The sequence below is a fragment of the Chanodichthys erythropterus genome, chromosome 17 (assembly GCF_024489055.1).
Source record: "Chanodichthys erythropterus isolate Z2021 chromosome 17, ASM2448905v1, whole genome shotgun sequence".
NCBI classification, from domain to species: domain Eukaryota; kingdom Metazoa; phylum Chordata; class Actinopteri; order Cypriniformes; family Xenocyprididae; genus Chanodichthys; species Chanodichthys erythropterus.
The window spans coordinates 18,577,582-18,594,916 of NC_090237.1; the positions used below are offsets into that span (position 1 = coordinate 18,577,582).

Here is a 17,335-nt window from a genome sequence, read left to right on the forward strand (position 1 = left end):
CAAATAATGGCCATAACAATCAACAATATGACCTAATATGCTAAGGAAATAAATTCAAAAGTGCTTCAGAAAGAAGATTTGATGATGTGTGCCGTAACACCAGAGGTTGCGTTAGACTTTAACTTTGTCCATCATTTTGACAGACAGGTTTGTAAAAAATCCGTCATAATCCATTATTACCCGTCATTTTAATTTTCATCTTTTAACACATTTAATTGCTTTTATTTTTGTTCACATTTGAATTGGTAATTCACACGTGAAATTTCTCTGTACTATAGGCTACGTGTTAGCCATTAAAGAAAACGTAGTTTCATATTTGTTTAAATAGTGAATATATTGGGAGACATAGAGTGGGTCAGACATGATTTTGACCACTTCATGAAGTTGTGTTTAGTAGAAAGCCTTTCTTTAAAGTGAATTTCGTTTTGTAAAAATTTTATCTTAATTTTAATCAATGTTTCATCAACCAATTACCTGGATATAATAAATAAGAAGCAAATATCAGAAAATATAATCATGACATGGAGGCGCGGGCGCGATCACTGGCGCGTGAACTGGAACGCGTCCTACACGAATGAACCGAAACTCAGAGTATAGGCTGCTTGCCTCAGAGACATGAGAAATATTTCTATAGAAAGCATGAAATATATCTACTTTTACCTCCGGATTAACGTTAACTCCTGGATGCTTTGCATTGATATGGTAGCCTACTTTAGGTAGCCGGACGAACTCCGGTGATATGCAAATTCCTTGCTGCAGACGACTTTATTTTTAGCAACACTTCCATCAGGCCGTTTTTTATAAGTACCTGTAAATGTTCCAGTCAATGATCCAGGCAGTGCCAGCGCGTTCTCGTCTCATCTTCATTTTACAGTCGAATGGTGGCTAGAATGGCTCCAGGTTCAAAGGTCAACACGGAATGGATTAATCTGCGTTATTTTTCTCCGATTAATTAATCGAAATTAACGCATTATTTTGACAGCCATAATATATATAACATGTTATACATATATATATTACCTCCTGGTAATATAGACCTTCTTGGGTAACACTGTGTGGGTTGTGTCTAGTTTTACAGAAATCTCAAGCAAAGATCATAAGACCTTTTTGGATGGATGGACATTTTAGGTTGGTCTGAATGGTTGCAAATTTGTTCTGAATGGATGGATGGATGGACAGGGTGTTGTGCTAGGGCAATTTTTAGGTTGTCAAATGAATTTATATATATATATATATATATATAGCTATGGAAAAAATTAAGAGACCACTCCTAGTTCAGAAATCAATGTTAAGTGGTCTCTTAATTTTTTCCATAGCTATATATATACACACATACACATACACATACAGATACATATACATATACACACACATATATATATATATATATATATATATATATATATATATATATATATATATATATATATATATATATATATATATATTTTTTTTTTTTTATCAACAGGTTCCTCCGGGTAATATAGACCTTCTTGGGTAACACTGTGTGGGTTGTGTCTAGTTTTACAGAAATCTCAAGCAAAGATCATAAGAACTTTGGATGGATAGACATTTTAGGTTGGCCTGAATGGTTGCAAATTTGTTCTGAATGGATGGATGGATGGACAGGGTGTTGTGCTAGGGCAATTTTTAGGTTGTCAAATGAATTTATATATATGAATTTATATATATGAATTTATATATATATATATATATATATATATATATATATATATATATATATATATATATATATATATATATATATATATATATATATATATTTTTTTTTTTTTATCAACAGGTTCCTCCAGGTAATATAGACCTTCTTGGGTAATACTGTGTAGTAACATCCAGTCAGGGGTTGTGTCTAGTTTTACAGAAATATCAAGCAAAGATCATACAAAAAACAAAGCAGCATAAAGCAAAGGAATTGAGCTGAAGGCAACGGGAGTCTTCCTTAGAAGTCTAGTTCAAGACACAAACAGAAAGAGAGAGAAATAAGGAATGGGTGGTAAATGCAAATATCAACTTAGTATCTGCATCAGAATCGGATTTCAAATATGCAGGAGGGTTGAGGCTGCATCGGGAACCTCAGCACGCCACCAAATTCAATTTACAGGCTTTTCAGCGCCAGCATCTGTCCCCTCGCCTGAGACAGCCCTCACTGCAGGGAGCCATACGGGCAGAGACACACTCCTCCGTCTGGCCGCATCAAGCCCATTCTCCCAATCCACTTCTGCTCCGTGGATGAGAGGAGAGGTCAAAGACGTGTAATGATGCCTGTTTTGCTTCCTCTGAAATGGCCCTATCAGCATGTGAAGGCAGAACTGATGAGGGCACGCTCCTGCTGATCCCCCTAACCGTCGCCTGAAGGTGGGGGGGGTGAGACTTCACATCAAAGAGTCTAATTGAAGGAGGAAGAGGAACGGGAGGTCTGCGATGACTGCAGGGGGGTTTTCCTCATGCTGGTGGGAGAAGCAGCCCCAATCGGCTCTCCTCGCTCAGAGTGGAAATAATGGATTTTAATTAGCCACTCGACCTGCAGCATACAATAGCACAATTAACCTTTCCGATCCACAGGGAAATAGGCACCGGTGCCTCCAAACATCACTTAGAGCCGACAGAGATGTGTAATTACATTAGGCTTACAATAAAGGGCACGTATATACGCCGGTGAAAGGTGCAAGGAAACTTTTTCTAAAGTTTTCCAAAAGACAGCCATCTGGCTTTGCGAGCAAGTAGACACAGGTTAGCTAATAGCCTTTAACCCTGACATAAGCCTGACATTTGAAACATTGAACATTTACAAAATAATAAATAATAATAAAAATGTTTTTTTTTTTTTGTTGTTGTTGTTGAGTATTATATTTGATGCATCAGGCTTTTATGGTCCATATAGTATAGTGATAATCTGGAGCTAACAAAAACAAAAAAACAATTTTATTCAGGGGGACCAAACTGAGAAAAAAATATGGTGCAATTTGGTGTTGATGCTGATAATTAGCAATTACAAATCAATGAGATCTTTATAACAGTATAGCAGACTACATACATAAAAATACACAAATCAGTTGTCACTTTAAATCTCCCAATAAAATGTCTCAGTAAGATACAATATGATATTAAATATTTTCTAAATACTTAGTTTTATGATCAAAGATCTGTAGTTTTTATTGTGGGGGGGGGGAAACATATAATGAAATCAAGGAGCAATCTCCCCCAGTTTCTCGTGAAGCCAATACGGAAGTGACTTAAACTGCAATTCATTGACTGTCCGCTATGGACAGGCTGCAGAAGAGAGCAGAATCTCATTGACCATCATGTTAAATTAGCCAAGTTTAGAGCAGAAAAAAACATGTTTACACTCTGGTTCAAATTGTGGTTTTGGTCTATACTGCGAATTTTGCCCTTCATGACAACTCTGAGGGGGGTGAATTTTTTTATAGCTCATCTGTTTAAATTATATTAAGCCTTAAAGTTCTGCATAATTAAGGGCGTGGTCACTTGAGTGACAGGTATGCCGCTGCTGTCTGTGTGCCGTCATGTTACCTCAGCAGCTCATTCCAGCCGCTGAATTTGGCATCTCAGTCGTATTTGTGTTTTTTTCTGGATTATTTTATACAATATATGGCTTGCTGCATACTCGAGACAGATGTCAGTCTGTGTACATGTGCTCGCATGCAGAACACACGTTGTTGGATCGTCGTGGCATTGGCTAAAAGTTTTGTTCCTGAGATTTACTACAATGACAATACCAGGAGGATATACAACTCCGACAGCACTGCTTAGATATAACTAAAACTGCTGCACTATTTTGAAAAATTATACTTTGGACACGTGCTCATTAGTTTGAGAGAACATTTGAGAGAAATACATCTGGTACATATATATATTTTACCCAAGTGCCACGGATTGGATTCATCTCGCAATGTCTATTTCATTGTAAAGGTATGAAATCCCATTTTATTTGTGTTACTTGCACACCCCACACAAATTAATTAGCGTACTGGTGTTGGAGCATCTATAACGTTATCGTAAAAAAAGCACCGTAGATTGACAGTAAACCTTTAGTACTTTCTAATGATATTGTTATCTTTATTAATATTTTTAGATAGTATAGCTAGGGCGGGCGTGGTTTCAGCAACAAGTCGCATGGACTCCAACTTCGTCCCGCCTCTTTGCCCATTTTCAGTTATCCAGGAGTGACGTGCGGTGACGCGCAGCTAAGATGGCAGCGGCCTCATTTTAACGTCAAAACTGCTGTTCAGAACTCTATGGGTGATGGCTCATATTATTTTACAGTCTATGAATAAAATGCATTATAATGATGATTAAGAGATGCAATAAAAATTCCTCAAAAGCCATATTTGATCAATTTTAACATGATTTTTCTAAAAATAATGTATGGATAATGAAATAAACTTAAACTGATTCAGTCCAGTTCATCCTAAAATATTACTATCAATATAAAACATTCTCACTTTTACTTTCTAAAAATCAATTTAACAGAAAAAAAATGCTTTCAGCCAATTTTATAATTATACATAAAAAGGCTCTTTACCTGCTAAAAAAGTATAAACTATCAATCCAACAGAAGGCATTCAGTAGATTGTGTACTACAGGTTTTTCAGCAAAGTTTGGATCATGTTGATATCTTGCACGCCATAGAAATTCTAAATCAATTATGATTCAGTAAGTATAGGGTTAAACTTTTAATTAGTCGCTGTTAACTGCTAAACCTTGTCCTAACTAGGCATGATAAAGTATGATAAATCAAATCTCTTCTACTGTAATCAAAGGTTTTTGCCCTAATCCTCAACTGCTAATAGCAACAACATCAATTAGCATAGAAATAGTGTAAAAGCTAATGAGTTCTGGTGTGCTGTGCACAATACTACTCCCTTGGACCCTAACAAGTAGCTGTTTGTAAAATCTGAACCTGTCACACTACAACATTATTACTGTATTTAGCTAATCAAAATGTTTTGTTCTTGTTAGCATTTTGCTAAGCTATTAGGCTACTTTGTCAACTCGCTAACTGCAAGCTGAAAAGGCAAACAAAGTTTAGAAATGTTTAGATTGAACATTTATAGCTTCAGTTACATAATGTGATATGTAATGTAGTATAATTTTGATGTGGTATCGTGTCTGTGCGTGTGTGGAAACAAGATTCTTTAGTGTGGGCTGGTTCGCAAAAGCTCTCACAGTTTCTGAGTTTAGCTCAAATCCATGCTCACCCATATACACTGTTTTGCACTACTGGTAAGATCAAAAATTTAATGCAGGTATCTTGACCTGTATGGAGTGACCTCCCTGGATGTATCTCTGCCCAGACGTTGTCTGCTCTCAAACTAAATGATGGGTGCAAGATGCTCATCTGAATTATGAGGGTAGAGTGGAAGAGTTCAGAGCAAACAGGTCATTCTCCCAACAATTCTTCCTAGCAATTCTATTGAGCTACACTTTCAGGCCTCAGGGTCAATCCTGTAATGCATTTTCATGCCCCACATCATTTACACTACCATTCAAAAATTGTTCAATGTTTTTTTGAAAAATATTAACACAAGGTTGCAGTAAATTAATGAAAAAATGTCAGTAAAGGCATTTAGAATGCTACAAAATATTTCTATTTCAAACAAACTTTATATTCATCAAAGAATCCTAAAAAAAATTCACAAAATTATTATGTTTTCAACATTGAAAATAAGAGATGTTTCTTGAGCATCAAATCAGTGTATCAGAATGAATTCTGCAGAATCATGTGACACTGAAGAATGGAGTAATTATGCCGAAGCCACTTATTTCAGTGTTGTTATTTAAGGGGACAGTTTGCCTCATACATTAATTTAACAGCAAGCCAAAGAGGAAAAGGTATGCATATGCATTTTATACCCTTACATTATGTTCTTGCTCCTACCATGCAATAAAATCCACTTTCTTAAATGAGCTGGGTTTTCTAAAGCAATTCAACTGCTTAGGTAATTGCAGTGGTATGATCCATTTTAGTGGCAGCCAAATGGCACTTTAAATCAGTCAGAGCTATAGAAATGCATAATCATATTTACAAGTAAATATGAAAATACATATTCATGACGATATATTAAACTTCCTGAAAGCACGCAAATATTTCTGCCCGTTGTCACTTGTGTGATTGTCAGATTCTGCTTTTCCACTACAGACATTTGCGGTTTTTATATATTTTTTTAAATTGGAGGGGGCATTCTACAGTTTCTTCAAACTTCAACACAGCCCGCTTCAGATTGTTTTTAATCAGCACAAATCGTATTTAAATTGACTGATTAAACTGATCGGGTGGTCAATACAGATGCCTTGAGCCAGCCCTGAATAAACTCCTTTGAAAAACATTTTAAAAATCCTACTGACCCCAAACTTTTGAATGGTAGTGTATGTTTTGTAACTCATTTAACAAATTAACATGTCAAACATATCAAATATCTATATATATATATATTTTTAAAGGAAACAATATTGTCTTTTATCACTATCACAAGTACAAAGTTGTTCTCTATCAAACTTTAAGGTCCCACTTTATATTAGGTCTTAACTAGTATGTACTTAAAAAATAAGTGCAATGTACTTTTTGTGTTCATATTGTATTACAAAACACTGTTGGTGCTATTGAGGTGGGATACGGGTAAGGTAAGGGACAGGTTTGGTGGTATGGGTAGGTTTAAGGGTTGGTTAGGGTGTAAGGGACGGGTCAAAGTGTAATTATAAATCTAATTACAGATGTAATTACATGCTGGCATTTTAAAACTTAAGTAGAATGTAAAAACATGTATGTATACAATAAGTGCATTGTATTAAATGATTCATTTAAATGTAAGTACATAGTAGTTAAGGCCACCTAATATAAAGTAGGACCAAATTTAAATATAATAAAATGTATATGTTTTTCTAAAGGTATCAATCTGTCTCAACAGCTTATAAAAGTGTCAGTATTCAAATTATACTGTCAAAATTTCTTAAGACGATTACTATGACATCCTCACATAATGTCTTCATTGACTAGCTCTTTATTTCCATCCTGTCAGGCATCCTGTTAAATTTCTTGACAATGTGTAAATAATCAAGTTAATTAATAAATATCTTGTCAAAAGCACACTGTTTTCTGAAAATCTTGTCTACCCTTTAATATATTTCCACATATTACAATACAGGCATATTAATTTTTCAAAAGTTACATGGATAGTTCAAAAGGCACTGCATAACAGGAATGACTCTAGCTCCTAGCAGACATCAAACACGTCACACCAGCCAAAACATCCACAAATACCTCAGAGTATTAAAGTTTAATTGTATTTTCAAGTGCTGTGGTCTGCTGGTTTTGCCTCCACATTTCCAGGCCCAAAAGCACCACAAACAGCCTCATCCGCGCTATCAAACATCCGATTGTGTTGAATTAGGTATTACTGATGCACAATTTCACAAAAATCATAGCTGTCGATTATTTCCCTTGATATTCTAATTAATGAATGATTGGAATTTACATCAAAATGCTTATTTTATGTTTGTTTTCCATCTCATTATAATCAACAAAGCTGTCAGAGTCAACCTTTTGTTGATTATAATGGGTGAATTCTAGTTTTGTTGCATCGTTCATTTTCGGTGTATATTGGGTTGTAAGCAAGCAGACCGAATGCAATAAATCTAACACAATTACAATTTATCGATGATGACTACGGCTTCGTTTCATAACTTTTTACTATCTAGCTTTCATTTTCGTGTGCCACCACAAACAGAAGCAAAAACTGCGCTCATTAGGTCAGACTGTCATTACTGTAGATTTTTACTTCTTGTCATTGTTCACAACGGACACGTGTGCGATTCATTAACCCTTAAATGCATACCTCGGGTCTTTAGTGACCCGGGACGTCATTCATTATCCTCCTCCTCGTTCATTTTTTAAAGTTAGACATCAACATTCTTGGTATTCCTCAATCAATTCATTATAAAGAATATAACAAGAAAAAAATCATAAAATTATATTAAAAAAATGCCTTTTTTTGTATTAATTTTTTGTAAAAATGGTATAGGGTCGCAAACGACCTGAGGTGTGTATGAGTGTACGTATATTTTTTCTGCACAACAATAATTGAATCTTAAATGACGGAATAAGTGCAATTCACCTTTATTCCACAAGGTGGCAATGTGTGATACACAATGCTGCAGTGACAACTCATTCAGACAGAAAACGAAATAAGAAAAACATGAAATGGCTCAGCGATTTACTGCAGAACTAGTACTGAACGCAATCAAATATGGATCTGGTGAAGCTGTTAGCGATCGAAATATTGATTTTGAAGATGTTGAAAATTATATAGTTTTGAGAATACGTTTGAGATCGCGAATGGGCTCATATTCGTGACCTCAAACATAAAACTAGCCTATTATTTGCTGAATTTACTGGGAAATGAGCTCTGACGAGGGCAGTGATGATGGCATAAAACATCTGCTCAAACGGAGCCCTTTCAAGCTCCAAAAGGTAACAAAATATGATTTATTTTATTATTCTGTAATTGTTATTGTAATATCAGAGGAGTTTTATATTATCACGACAGGTAGAGATCCTTCCGTGTTAGATATAGATCCGGGTCAATAAAGACCCGAATATGTAAGAATGATTGGCGAAACAGTCATGCATTCAAGGGTTAATTTGTCAGTTAATTGTGCAGCCCTACCAGGCATCATATTTAGGTCCATTTTTGTCTGGTCTGGTAAGTCAATGCTGGACATTTCGATTAACCTTCTCATTACAGTGACAACTGCTGGCATACTGGAGCTTCTGTCCTTATCTTATCTTCTTCAGGACGTCATATACATCATCAGTGCAGCATTAATCAACACTCACGTTACGCTTTGAAATGTCTTCCTCTGCTCAGATCCTCATGTTTCTGCCAAGATGACACCGATCCGCAGCAGTTACAGTGCAAGCGACTGACATTAATGGAGGAAATGAGAGGAGGAGAGATAGAGGTGTAACTTTCCTCTGGTCATGGTTATGCCTCGATTACATCTGTGGTGTCACTCACGTGGCGTGAGACCAGCACGACCGATGGGGGTGGATGATCTTCTCTCTCTCTCTCTCTCTGAGTTGTTTCACTCTCATTCCCTTTTTAACAGCCTCCACACCTTCCTCCACCTCCTCCTCATTCTCTCTCAGACCTTTCTGTCCCTTCATTCACCCACTCCTTCATTTTAGGGGGGCCGTCATGCCCCTCTACAGTACCCAGAGGCAGAGGGCAGCCAGTGGGGGAGTGTGTATAATGTAGGGAAAAACAGAGTCAGTATGGGCACGCTCCATGTTCAAACAGAGTTCAAACAATTACAATTTTACATCTTAAAAAAAAAAAAAAAAAAAGTCTAAAAAATGCATTTAAGTGGTTCTGATTCCCTACAGGTCAATTCAGCTTCAGTACAAATAAAAGCTAATAATTCTGTTTTGGAAACATTTGCCATTTGTCATGCCTACTATTTTTCAGATACAGAATAAATGTTCCTTTATACATAAAAATGTATAGATTACTATTATGCTGCTTTTATATTTTAAAGGGTTAGTTCGCCCAAAAATAAACTTTCTGTTATTAATTAATCACCCTCATGTCCTTCCAAACCCATAAGACCTTCATTCATCTTCGGAACACAAAAAACTTTGACTCCCCTATATACTGCAACGTTATTACCACTTTCAAGGTCCGGAAAGGTTAAAATAGTCCACGTGAATACAGTGGTTCAAACTTAATGTTATGAAGCGACGAAAATACTTTGTGTGCGCCAGTGTTAATTTTGACAGCAAATTTTGATTTAGTTTTAGTCATAGTCTAGTTAATCTACAGTAGAATTAGTCGACTAAAATCTAATTTAGTTAAATTGTAAGCATTAAGCATTTCCAATAAAAATGCTTCCACAGATCCAATACATCTGATATTCCCCAAACTGTTTATGTTCACCCAACTGTACTTTGCTCACCAAAGCGGATGGTTTTTGACTGTTCAAGTGCAAAAACACGCGAAAGAGCAAAATTCGGTACTTTTCAGGGATTGACACACTTATCATTGAGATAGGCTACTATTATAGATTTCATTTAAAAATGTTATTAGATTTGATTTTTAGTTTTTCCTGCTTTCATTGTAATTTTAGTTAAAAGTTTTAGTAATTTTTTGGGGTTTATGTCTTTTAGTTTTTGCATTTAAATGTATATAACTTTTTATTTTTTTGTTTATTTTAATATCTCAGGTTAAGCTAAAGCTTAGAAACTATTAAATAAAATAAGTTTACATTTTTATATATTCATCTTTTATTTCAGTTAATGTTTATTTCAAGTAATGACGATTTCTTTGGTTTTAGGTTTAGTTAACTATAATAACCCGTATACTTGTAAAATATATTGAATAATGTGTCAAATAATGTTCTTAGTCTTTCCTTCCTGTGACAGAAGATACAGTAGTTTACTATGAATTAAATAGAAATCAAATTAAATACAGTTTATTGTTTAAACAAAATAACAATAATGACCAGGAAAAAAATAATAATTATAAACCATCCGGAAATACACCGTGACTCTTATTCTGAAATGTCTGCAGTCTGCACTGTAGCAGGCTGCTCATGAGGGAGATAAATATGCATTCTTACAACCGTCTAAAACATGCTACCATATAAAAATTGTGTAGTAAACATTGTCATAATTCATCAACATTAGCTTATAAGCAATTGGATGGCATAAATGTGCGCTATTCATTAATTGCGCAGCAGTCACATGTGCTGCTGCATGAGCCTGTAGAGCAAGCAACAGCGTCGCGTTTCCCGCGGTTAAATAAGCACATTACAATTCAAATGTGCGCATCTTCCACACAGGACAGCAGTTCTGACTGGATATCTTCCCAAATCGTCCCTCTCTTTCATTTTCGTCTCGTTTTTATTCGTTGACGAAAATTAGAGTCGATTTTAGTCATAGTTTTAGTCATTCAAAACGCATTTTTATTTAGTCATCGTCTCGTTTTCGTCCTTGAAAAAATGTCGTTGACGAAAATTATGACGAAAATTATTCGTCAACGAAATTAACACTGGTGTGCGCAAAAAATCAAAACAAAAATAATGACTTTATTCAACACTTTCTTTCCTTCCCTGTCAGTATTTTACACTACTGATGTTGTAAACACAGTGCAGCGCTTCCGGGTTCTACGTCAGAACGCCGACTCATTATTTGCCACCTCCTGCTTCAGCATCACACGCATGCATTGTGCTGCTCATGTGTACAGCGTCGGCCAATACCGAGCCGGCGTTTTGATGTAGAACCCGGAAGAGCTGCACTGTGGACTATTTTAACAATGTCTTTACTACCTTTTTGGGCCTTGAAAATGAATATTATGTTGTGGTCTATAGGGAGTGAGAAAGCTCTCGGATTTCATCAAACATATCTTAATTTGTGTTCCAAAGACGAACGAAGGTCTCACAGGTGAGTAATTAATAACAAAAATTTCATTTTTTGGGTGAACTAACCATTTAAGAATGGGATCGCTTACAAGGTCATCAGCCTATTTCTTGGGATCAATTTAATAAATAATATTTTAATTAATTTAATTAGTTAAAAGATGTCTTCTTTTGTCTGTGCAACACACAAAAAAATATTCGGAAAAATATATATATTTTTTGTATATACACAATGAAAGTAAATGGCGTTCAATGCTGTTTTGCACCCCACTGACTTTCATTATACAGGTTATTTTATATTAACAGTGAAATATTATTATAATTTAATACAATTTTATTCACTTTTTTGATTTATTTAGATTTTAATTAAGACAGTATTCTCATTACTTTTCCAAGCCTGGAAATGACTCCAGGTTTTCTATGACCATGGAAACCATGGGAAACCTCTATCACACTGGCCTGTGAAACATCAACAAAAATGACTTACAGCATCTTGTACATACTGAAACAGAAGGTACAAAACTCCTTTTTTCCAGAGAACCTCAATAACCTCAAAGCCCACCACAGCAATAAGACACATGCCACAGAGGAACTCCTCACTAACAAAACCTGTGACCCCATCTGACATATTTGTCAGTGATATTTCTACTGGCCCTTGCCTTGTCCTCGGGGTATGCTAAAACTAAGATTAATGTGCACCTTATGGAGGAGCTTCTTCATATGATGCACAGGAGCTGATTTTTAATTGTGTGAAATGGAGAGCGTGACTGTGCATGTAGATGGGGAGAGACTCACGCGTCCACGTCTGCCAGGAGCTCCAGCTTGCTGGGGAAGATCTCAGACAGGAGCACACGCGTGAACGAACGGCCCAAAGACTCCAACTGAGACTCTAAGTGCTAAGAAAGAAAGAAAGAAAGAAAGAAAGAAAGAAAGAAAGAAAGAAAGAAAGAAGAGGAGTTGAATACTGATGGTTACACATATTTACATAAACACAATTTCATGCACAGAGCTCAAGGTCAGTGAGAACAGCCCACATCAAAGATTGAAGGAGGAAAGAGAACAGAAAATCATTACCACCAAGAATTCCCAAATTTACTGAAGAACAAGAAAACCGCTTCCTATCGCCTAATGAGAAATCTTCACAGAACCGCTGATGCAGAATGTGTGTAAACAGCTTGTGTAAACCCTTTATGTTCTTCAAAGCTTTAGTAACCACAATCAGCTCTGTGCTGCTAACATAAATGGCCAGTTAGCTTGATTTTTTTTTTCTTTTCATTAAAAATGTGGGGCCTTGTTGTTGCCTTGATTTATTAGTAATTGATTTCTACTTATTTATTTGGTCTACACAAAGATCTGAACTGGGATGCACAATATATTAGTACCATATTGGTTATTAAATATCAGATACCATTGGATTGTACATTTAATTGTTCATGCTGACTTCTATATTTTCATTTAGATTATCTTTGCCATCATCTAAAACCAAATTAAAGTTAATATAATAATTAACACTTAAATGCAATCTCAAAATAAGTATTCGTTTCTAATACTGTAATGAATTATTATGTGTGATGCCTAAATTCACTTGTAGAGTTTAAAACAATGTTTTATATTAAATTTATTTAGACAAAATTGTAATATAATTTTTATCAGTTATCAGTCATAAGAAAAATCAATCAATCAATCAATATATTATCAGCATCAGACAGAATTCTAACATTGATGCATCTCGAAATTGAGTGTATTATGAGAGATTTCTGGCTCTCCTAGTCATTACAAAATAAACATTTATGACATTTCAAAGACAGTGGGACATTTTTGAGGTGATTTATCACTGAACATTTCCCATTGCCCATATCATCTGATCACGATCCAGCTCAATTTTAGCCTAAGCCTGTACTGCTGTCCTGTTTAAAAGATCTGTCTTATCTGACTCTCTGCTAAAAATGATATTGAGATGATTCACTGTCTTGCAGTTTGTCACGCAAAGACATTTTCCCATGTCAGTTCAATTTCTACATTGGCATCACTAAGATAATGTCACAGCTGAACTAAAGTCTGGGACAAGATTGTCCGCTCATAAGAAAAAGGGATGAATGGGATAATTTGGTATAGAAAGCCAATCAAAATTCTCAGCAAAATAATAATACAATCATTTCTTTTTTTTTTTTATGGCTGATAACTGATAATATACTGCATGAAATATGAGTATTCTGTAAATATATCATCAGATAATAATAATAATAATAATAAAAAGAACTATATCCAAATAACTGATGTGGTCCCAATATATTGTGAATCCTTATATAATATACTAATTTTTATCTGATATAAATTAAGGTAAGATTTTGAAACCCTTTTTTTTCTTTTGCAATGTTTTTGTTTATATTTTAGTGAAAAAAGTGTTTAAAGTCTAAACATGAAAAAAGTCAGCAGAATAGAATCACATTTATTCCGTGTTAATGATTTACACTTTCACAGATCACCTGTGGTATCGTTTTACCTTGATGTATACATATTTATAATATTATAATATAAAATCTTTGACTTTATAGGAAAACTTGCTCCTAAATTGTGTAAATTACTGACAAGTACAAAGAGTGCTGTTGTTAAAATTTATCCCACTACCAGTGATGCTAGTGGCACAGAAATTACACACTTCACATTTAATTTAAGAACAACAGAAGTCAAAGGTGGTCCCTACTACAATATCAAACAAGTGTGAGTGTGTGTATAAACACATTCTAATGCACCTTTCATTTGTTCATTATCCATCAATGCTAATTATTCATTCCCCAGTGATAGGCAGAAGGAACGTGAATAATAACACACATCTTGCTCATTTCAGGATAAAGTGATGCATTACCAGACTCTCCTCACACACTTTGAAGTGTGAAACCCAGTGGACCACAAATATTACCAGCAAAAACCTCCAGACATCAGTGAGGAGGCATTCAGGTGAACGGGCAGCTTCAAAGCACAACCATATACTATATAAAAAAAAAAAAAAAAAAAAAAGGAAAAGGAAGGGAGAGGAAGTGTGGGTCGAACAAGGGGAAGTAGACTCTGCTCCTCTTCTCCAAACAAATTTTATGAAATTAGCTGGCTTAGATCTTATTTGCTCTTCACTGCTAAGCCAGTATGTTTTATGTGACAAAGATCATGCAGGGATGTGTTACATAGACCCAGAGACATTTCGTAAATAAATGCATTTGATTTAGTACTCCGGCTCTGTAGGTTTTCGAATCACTCATGGTTACTTTGATGTCATACAGCAAACGGTCTGTGAAGCGCCACTTCAATTCCAACAAGCCAGTTCAACCGATACGTTCAAAATGCGGATTCAGAAATGAAATGTGGCTCTGTGTTGCTTGGAGACGAACATTTCAGCTTTGTCTTTATATTTTCGTTGGCAAAATTGAGCAAAACAGACAATATTGTGTCTAAAATAATAATATTAACTTCTGATTTATTGAACTGTTGTATAAAATCAGTATCACGGTTGCACTCGTGCTATTCTGGACAGCTAACAGCACTCGTGCGATGTTGCTCTTGTGATATAGTTTATATGATTAAAATCTCAAAAACTCAATATCAGATGGGGCGGGGCAAGTGCATTAAATGCTTTAATAATTTCAATTAATCTAATTTACAGGTTAGCCCTAATATTTTATATATATATATATATATATATATATATATATATATATATAACAAATATATAAACCTTTGTCAAGAGCTACAGAGATCTCTAAGAATCACCATCCATTACTATATGTTTATCTAGGTGCTGAATTCATCCCACTCGTCTTCTCTATACATACCAATTGAAAATTGCTCTTACAGAGATGCAGTTGTTCTGGATCTTTACCCTTCAGACTTTATCACCTATGGATGTGAAGCAGTATTTAATGTGATATTATAATTATTATTATTTTTTTGTTATTGTTATGCATGTATGTATATGTTTTTTCTTTTCCCTTTTTTTTCTCCATTTACAATACATGATTGTGGATGTAACTATGTGATGTGGTGTTAACGAGGTATTCAGTCATTCAGCTCGATTGGAAATTGATGATTCTTTACTGTAATTGGTCATGTTATTATATTAAATGCAACGGAGACCGAAACGTTGCTAATAAATATTTTTGATACTGTTTTGCAAGTATTGATAGTGTACAGGATTCTTTTTGTTTTTCTTAGAATTTGGACTTTTTTGGTCTTCTTTCCAACGCACCTATCCATGTGTGACGGTAATTGATAAGTCATCATTATGAAAAAATTTCTCATAATTACAAGAAAGTTTCTTATTATTATAAGATGTTAAGTCATAATTATAAGAAAGTTTCTCACTATTACAAGAAAGTATCTCATTATTACGAAAAAACTCCTAATTATGAGAAAGTTTCTCATTATTATGAATTATATTTATTACTCAACTGTGGTGGAAATGGGCTTCCATACAGAACCAATCGCCCATAGCACAATCAGACATGCATTGTGTCTGATGAGACGAGAAAGGGAGAAAAAGCTGCCAAAACCAGGCCAAATCTAAATACACACAATTCAACAGATGAAAAGAGGCAGAGAACAAAGAGAGGAGGATTTGAAGGGAAAGAAGAAGAGGAAGAAGAGAGGGAGATGACCTTCCCCTCCCAAAACAATCGATTAATGCCCCTGGTGAACTCTCCTCTTGGCCAAATGCCGCAGGGTGTGTTTCTTTCAGTGCAGGTGCAAGACTGAACTGAGCAAGGAAGACTCTTTACACTAACAGAAAACATATTGTATGACAAAGGGTAGCAGATGGTCTTACCTCCAAAATTTTGGGGTTGCCTTGACGGCCAAGGGTGCCTAGGATGAGGCCCCATCTCTGGGCCAAGCGAGCTCTCTCTATAGCCTGCAGTCTGGTGGCCCGCATTGCCTCATGGTCATAATACTCTCGAGAAAACACTTTACTGTATGGGTCATACCTGCAGATATGGAGGACAACACATGATTTACAGATAATAAAATACTAAAGAAAAGAAAGAAAGAGGAAACTGCAACTAAAGCTAAATGTAAAAAGCTGAAGTTCAGCTAAATGTTTCATTATCCTTCAACATTAAAAAGTATTATTTCAAATATAAATGTATTATAAAACAATTTGATTCAACATCAATAACTAGCTAAATTTGGCCAATTAAATTGAGATATTTCTTCTTTGCTGGATTTGTAGATCAAAGATTAAAGGCTATGAGTTATAGTAATACCGATGCTTGCTTTAGCAAAATAAATAAATAAATAAGTGTACAATTGCACGTTTGTTTACCTGTAGGCAGGTATCTCTGGGTTGGCAATCATGATGGATTCCAAATGAAACCTTCCATCCCCAAGATAGCTATAGACAGAAACACAACTCTTTCAGAGAGAAAGTCTGAGTGGGCAGGTAGAATAAATCTCTCCTAACTCCATTCTCCTTTTGGGATTTGTGTAAGAAAATATAAAGGCCAATGGGCCTCGGACTCGCAAACCAGAGCAGCACCCTTCTAACATTCAGCAAGCAATCTGGGCAAGACCTACTCACTTCGAAGTCACGGCAACATTAACCAGCCGGATAGCGAGTCACAGACACGGAGGCTGATGGGCTATAATCCAGATACTCCACAAATAAACCTGCGTGATATGATTAGGTCATGATGCGGACAGCACGCAAACAGAACTCAACACACTAATTATCCTAGGCTGGGCAGTCAGGAGAAGACCTGCCACAGGTAATGGGAGTATAGATTAAGCTGGCAAACCTGATGGATGCCCTGGGGAACGCAGCCACAATTAGAAAGGCTAATTAAGACATGTTTATGAAACACTATGGAACATACTGTAGGTGGGATCCCCCTGGGCC

At 35.5% G+C, this 17,335-nt stretch overlaps 1 protein-coding gene across 2 annotated transcripts in view; it reads right to left on the reverse strand.

Annotated features, from left to right (window-relative positions):
• Window positions 1-17,335, reverse strand: part of dph1 (diphthamide biosynthesis 1) — a 122,733-nt gene that overhangs the window by 15,954 nt on the left and 89,444 nt on the right. For both annotated transcript variants that reach the window (XM_067365110.1, XM_067365109.1), the window contains exons 7-9: window positions 16,763-16,831; window positions 16,268-16,424; window positions 12,250-12,350 (exon numbers count right to left, since the gene is read on the reverse strand). In XM_067365110.1, the coding sequence (XP_067221211.1) occupies window positions 12,250-12,350; window positions 16,268-16,424; window positions 16,763-16,831 (327 nt within the window). The remainder of the gene's footprint in view (window positions 1-12,249; window positions 12,351-16,267; window positions 16,425-16,762; window positions 16,832-17,335) is intronic.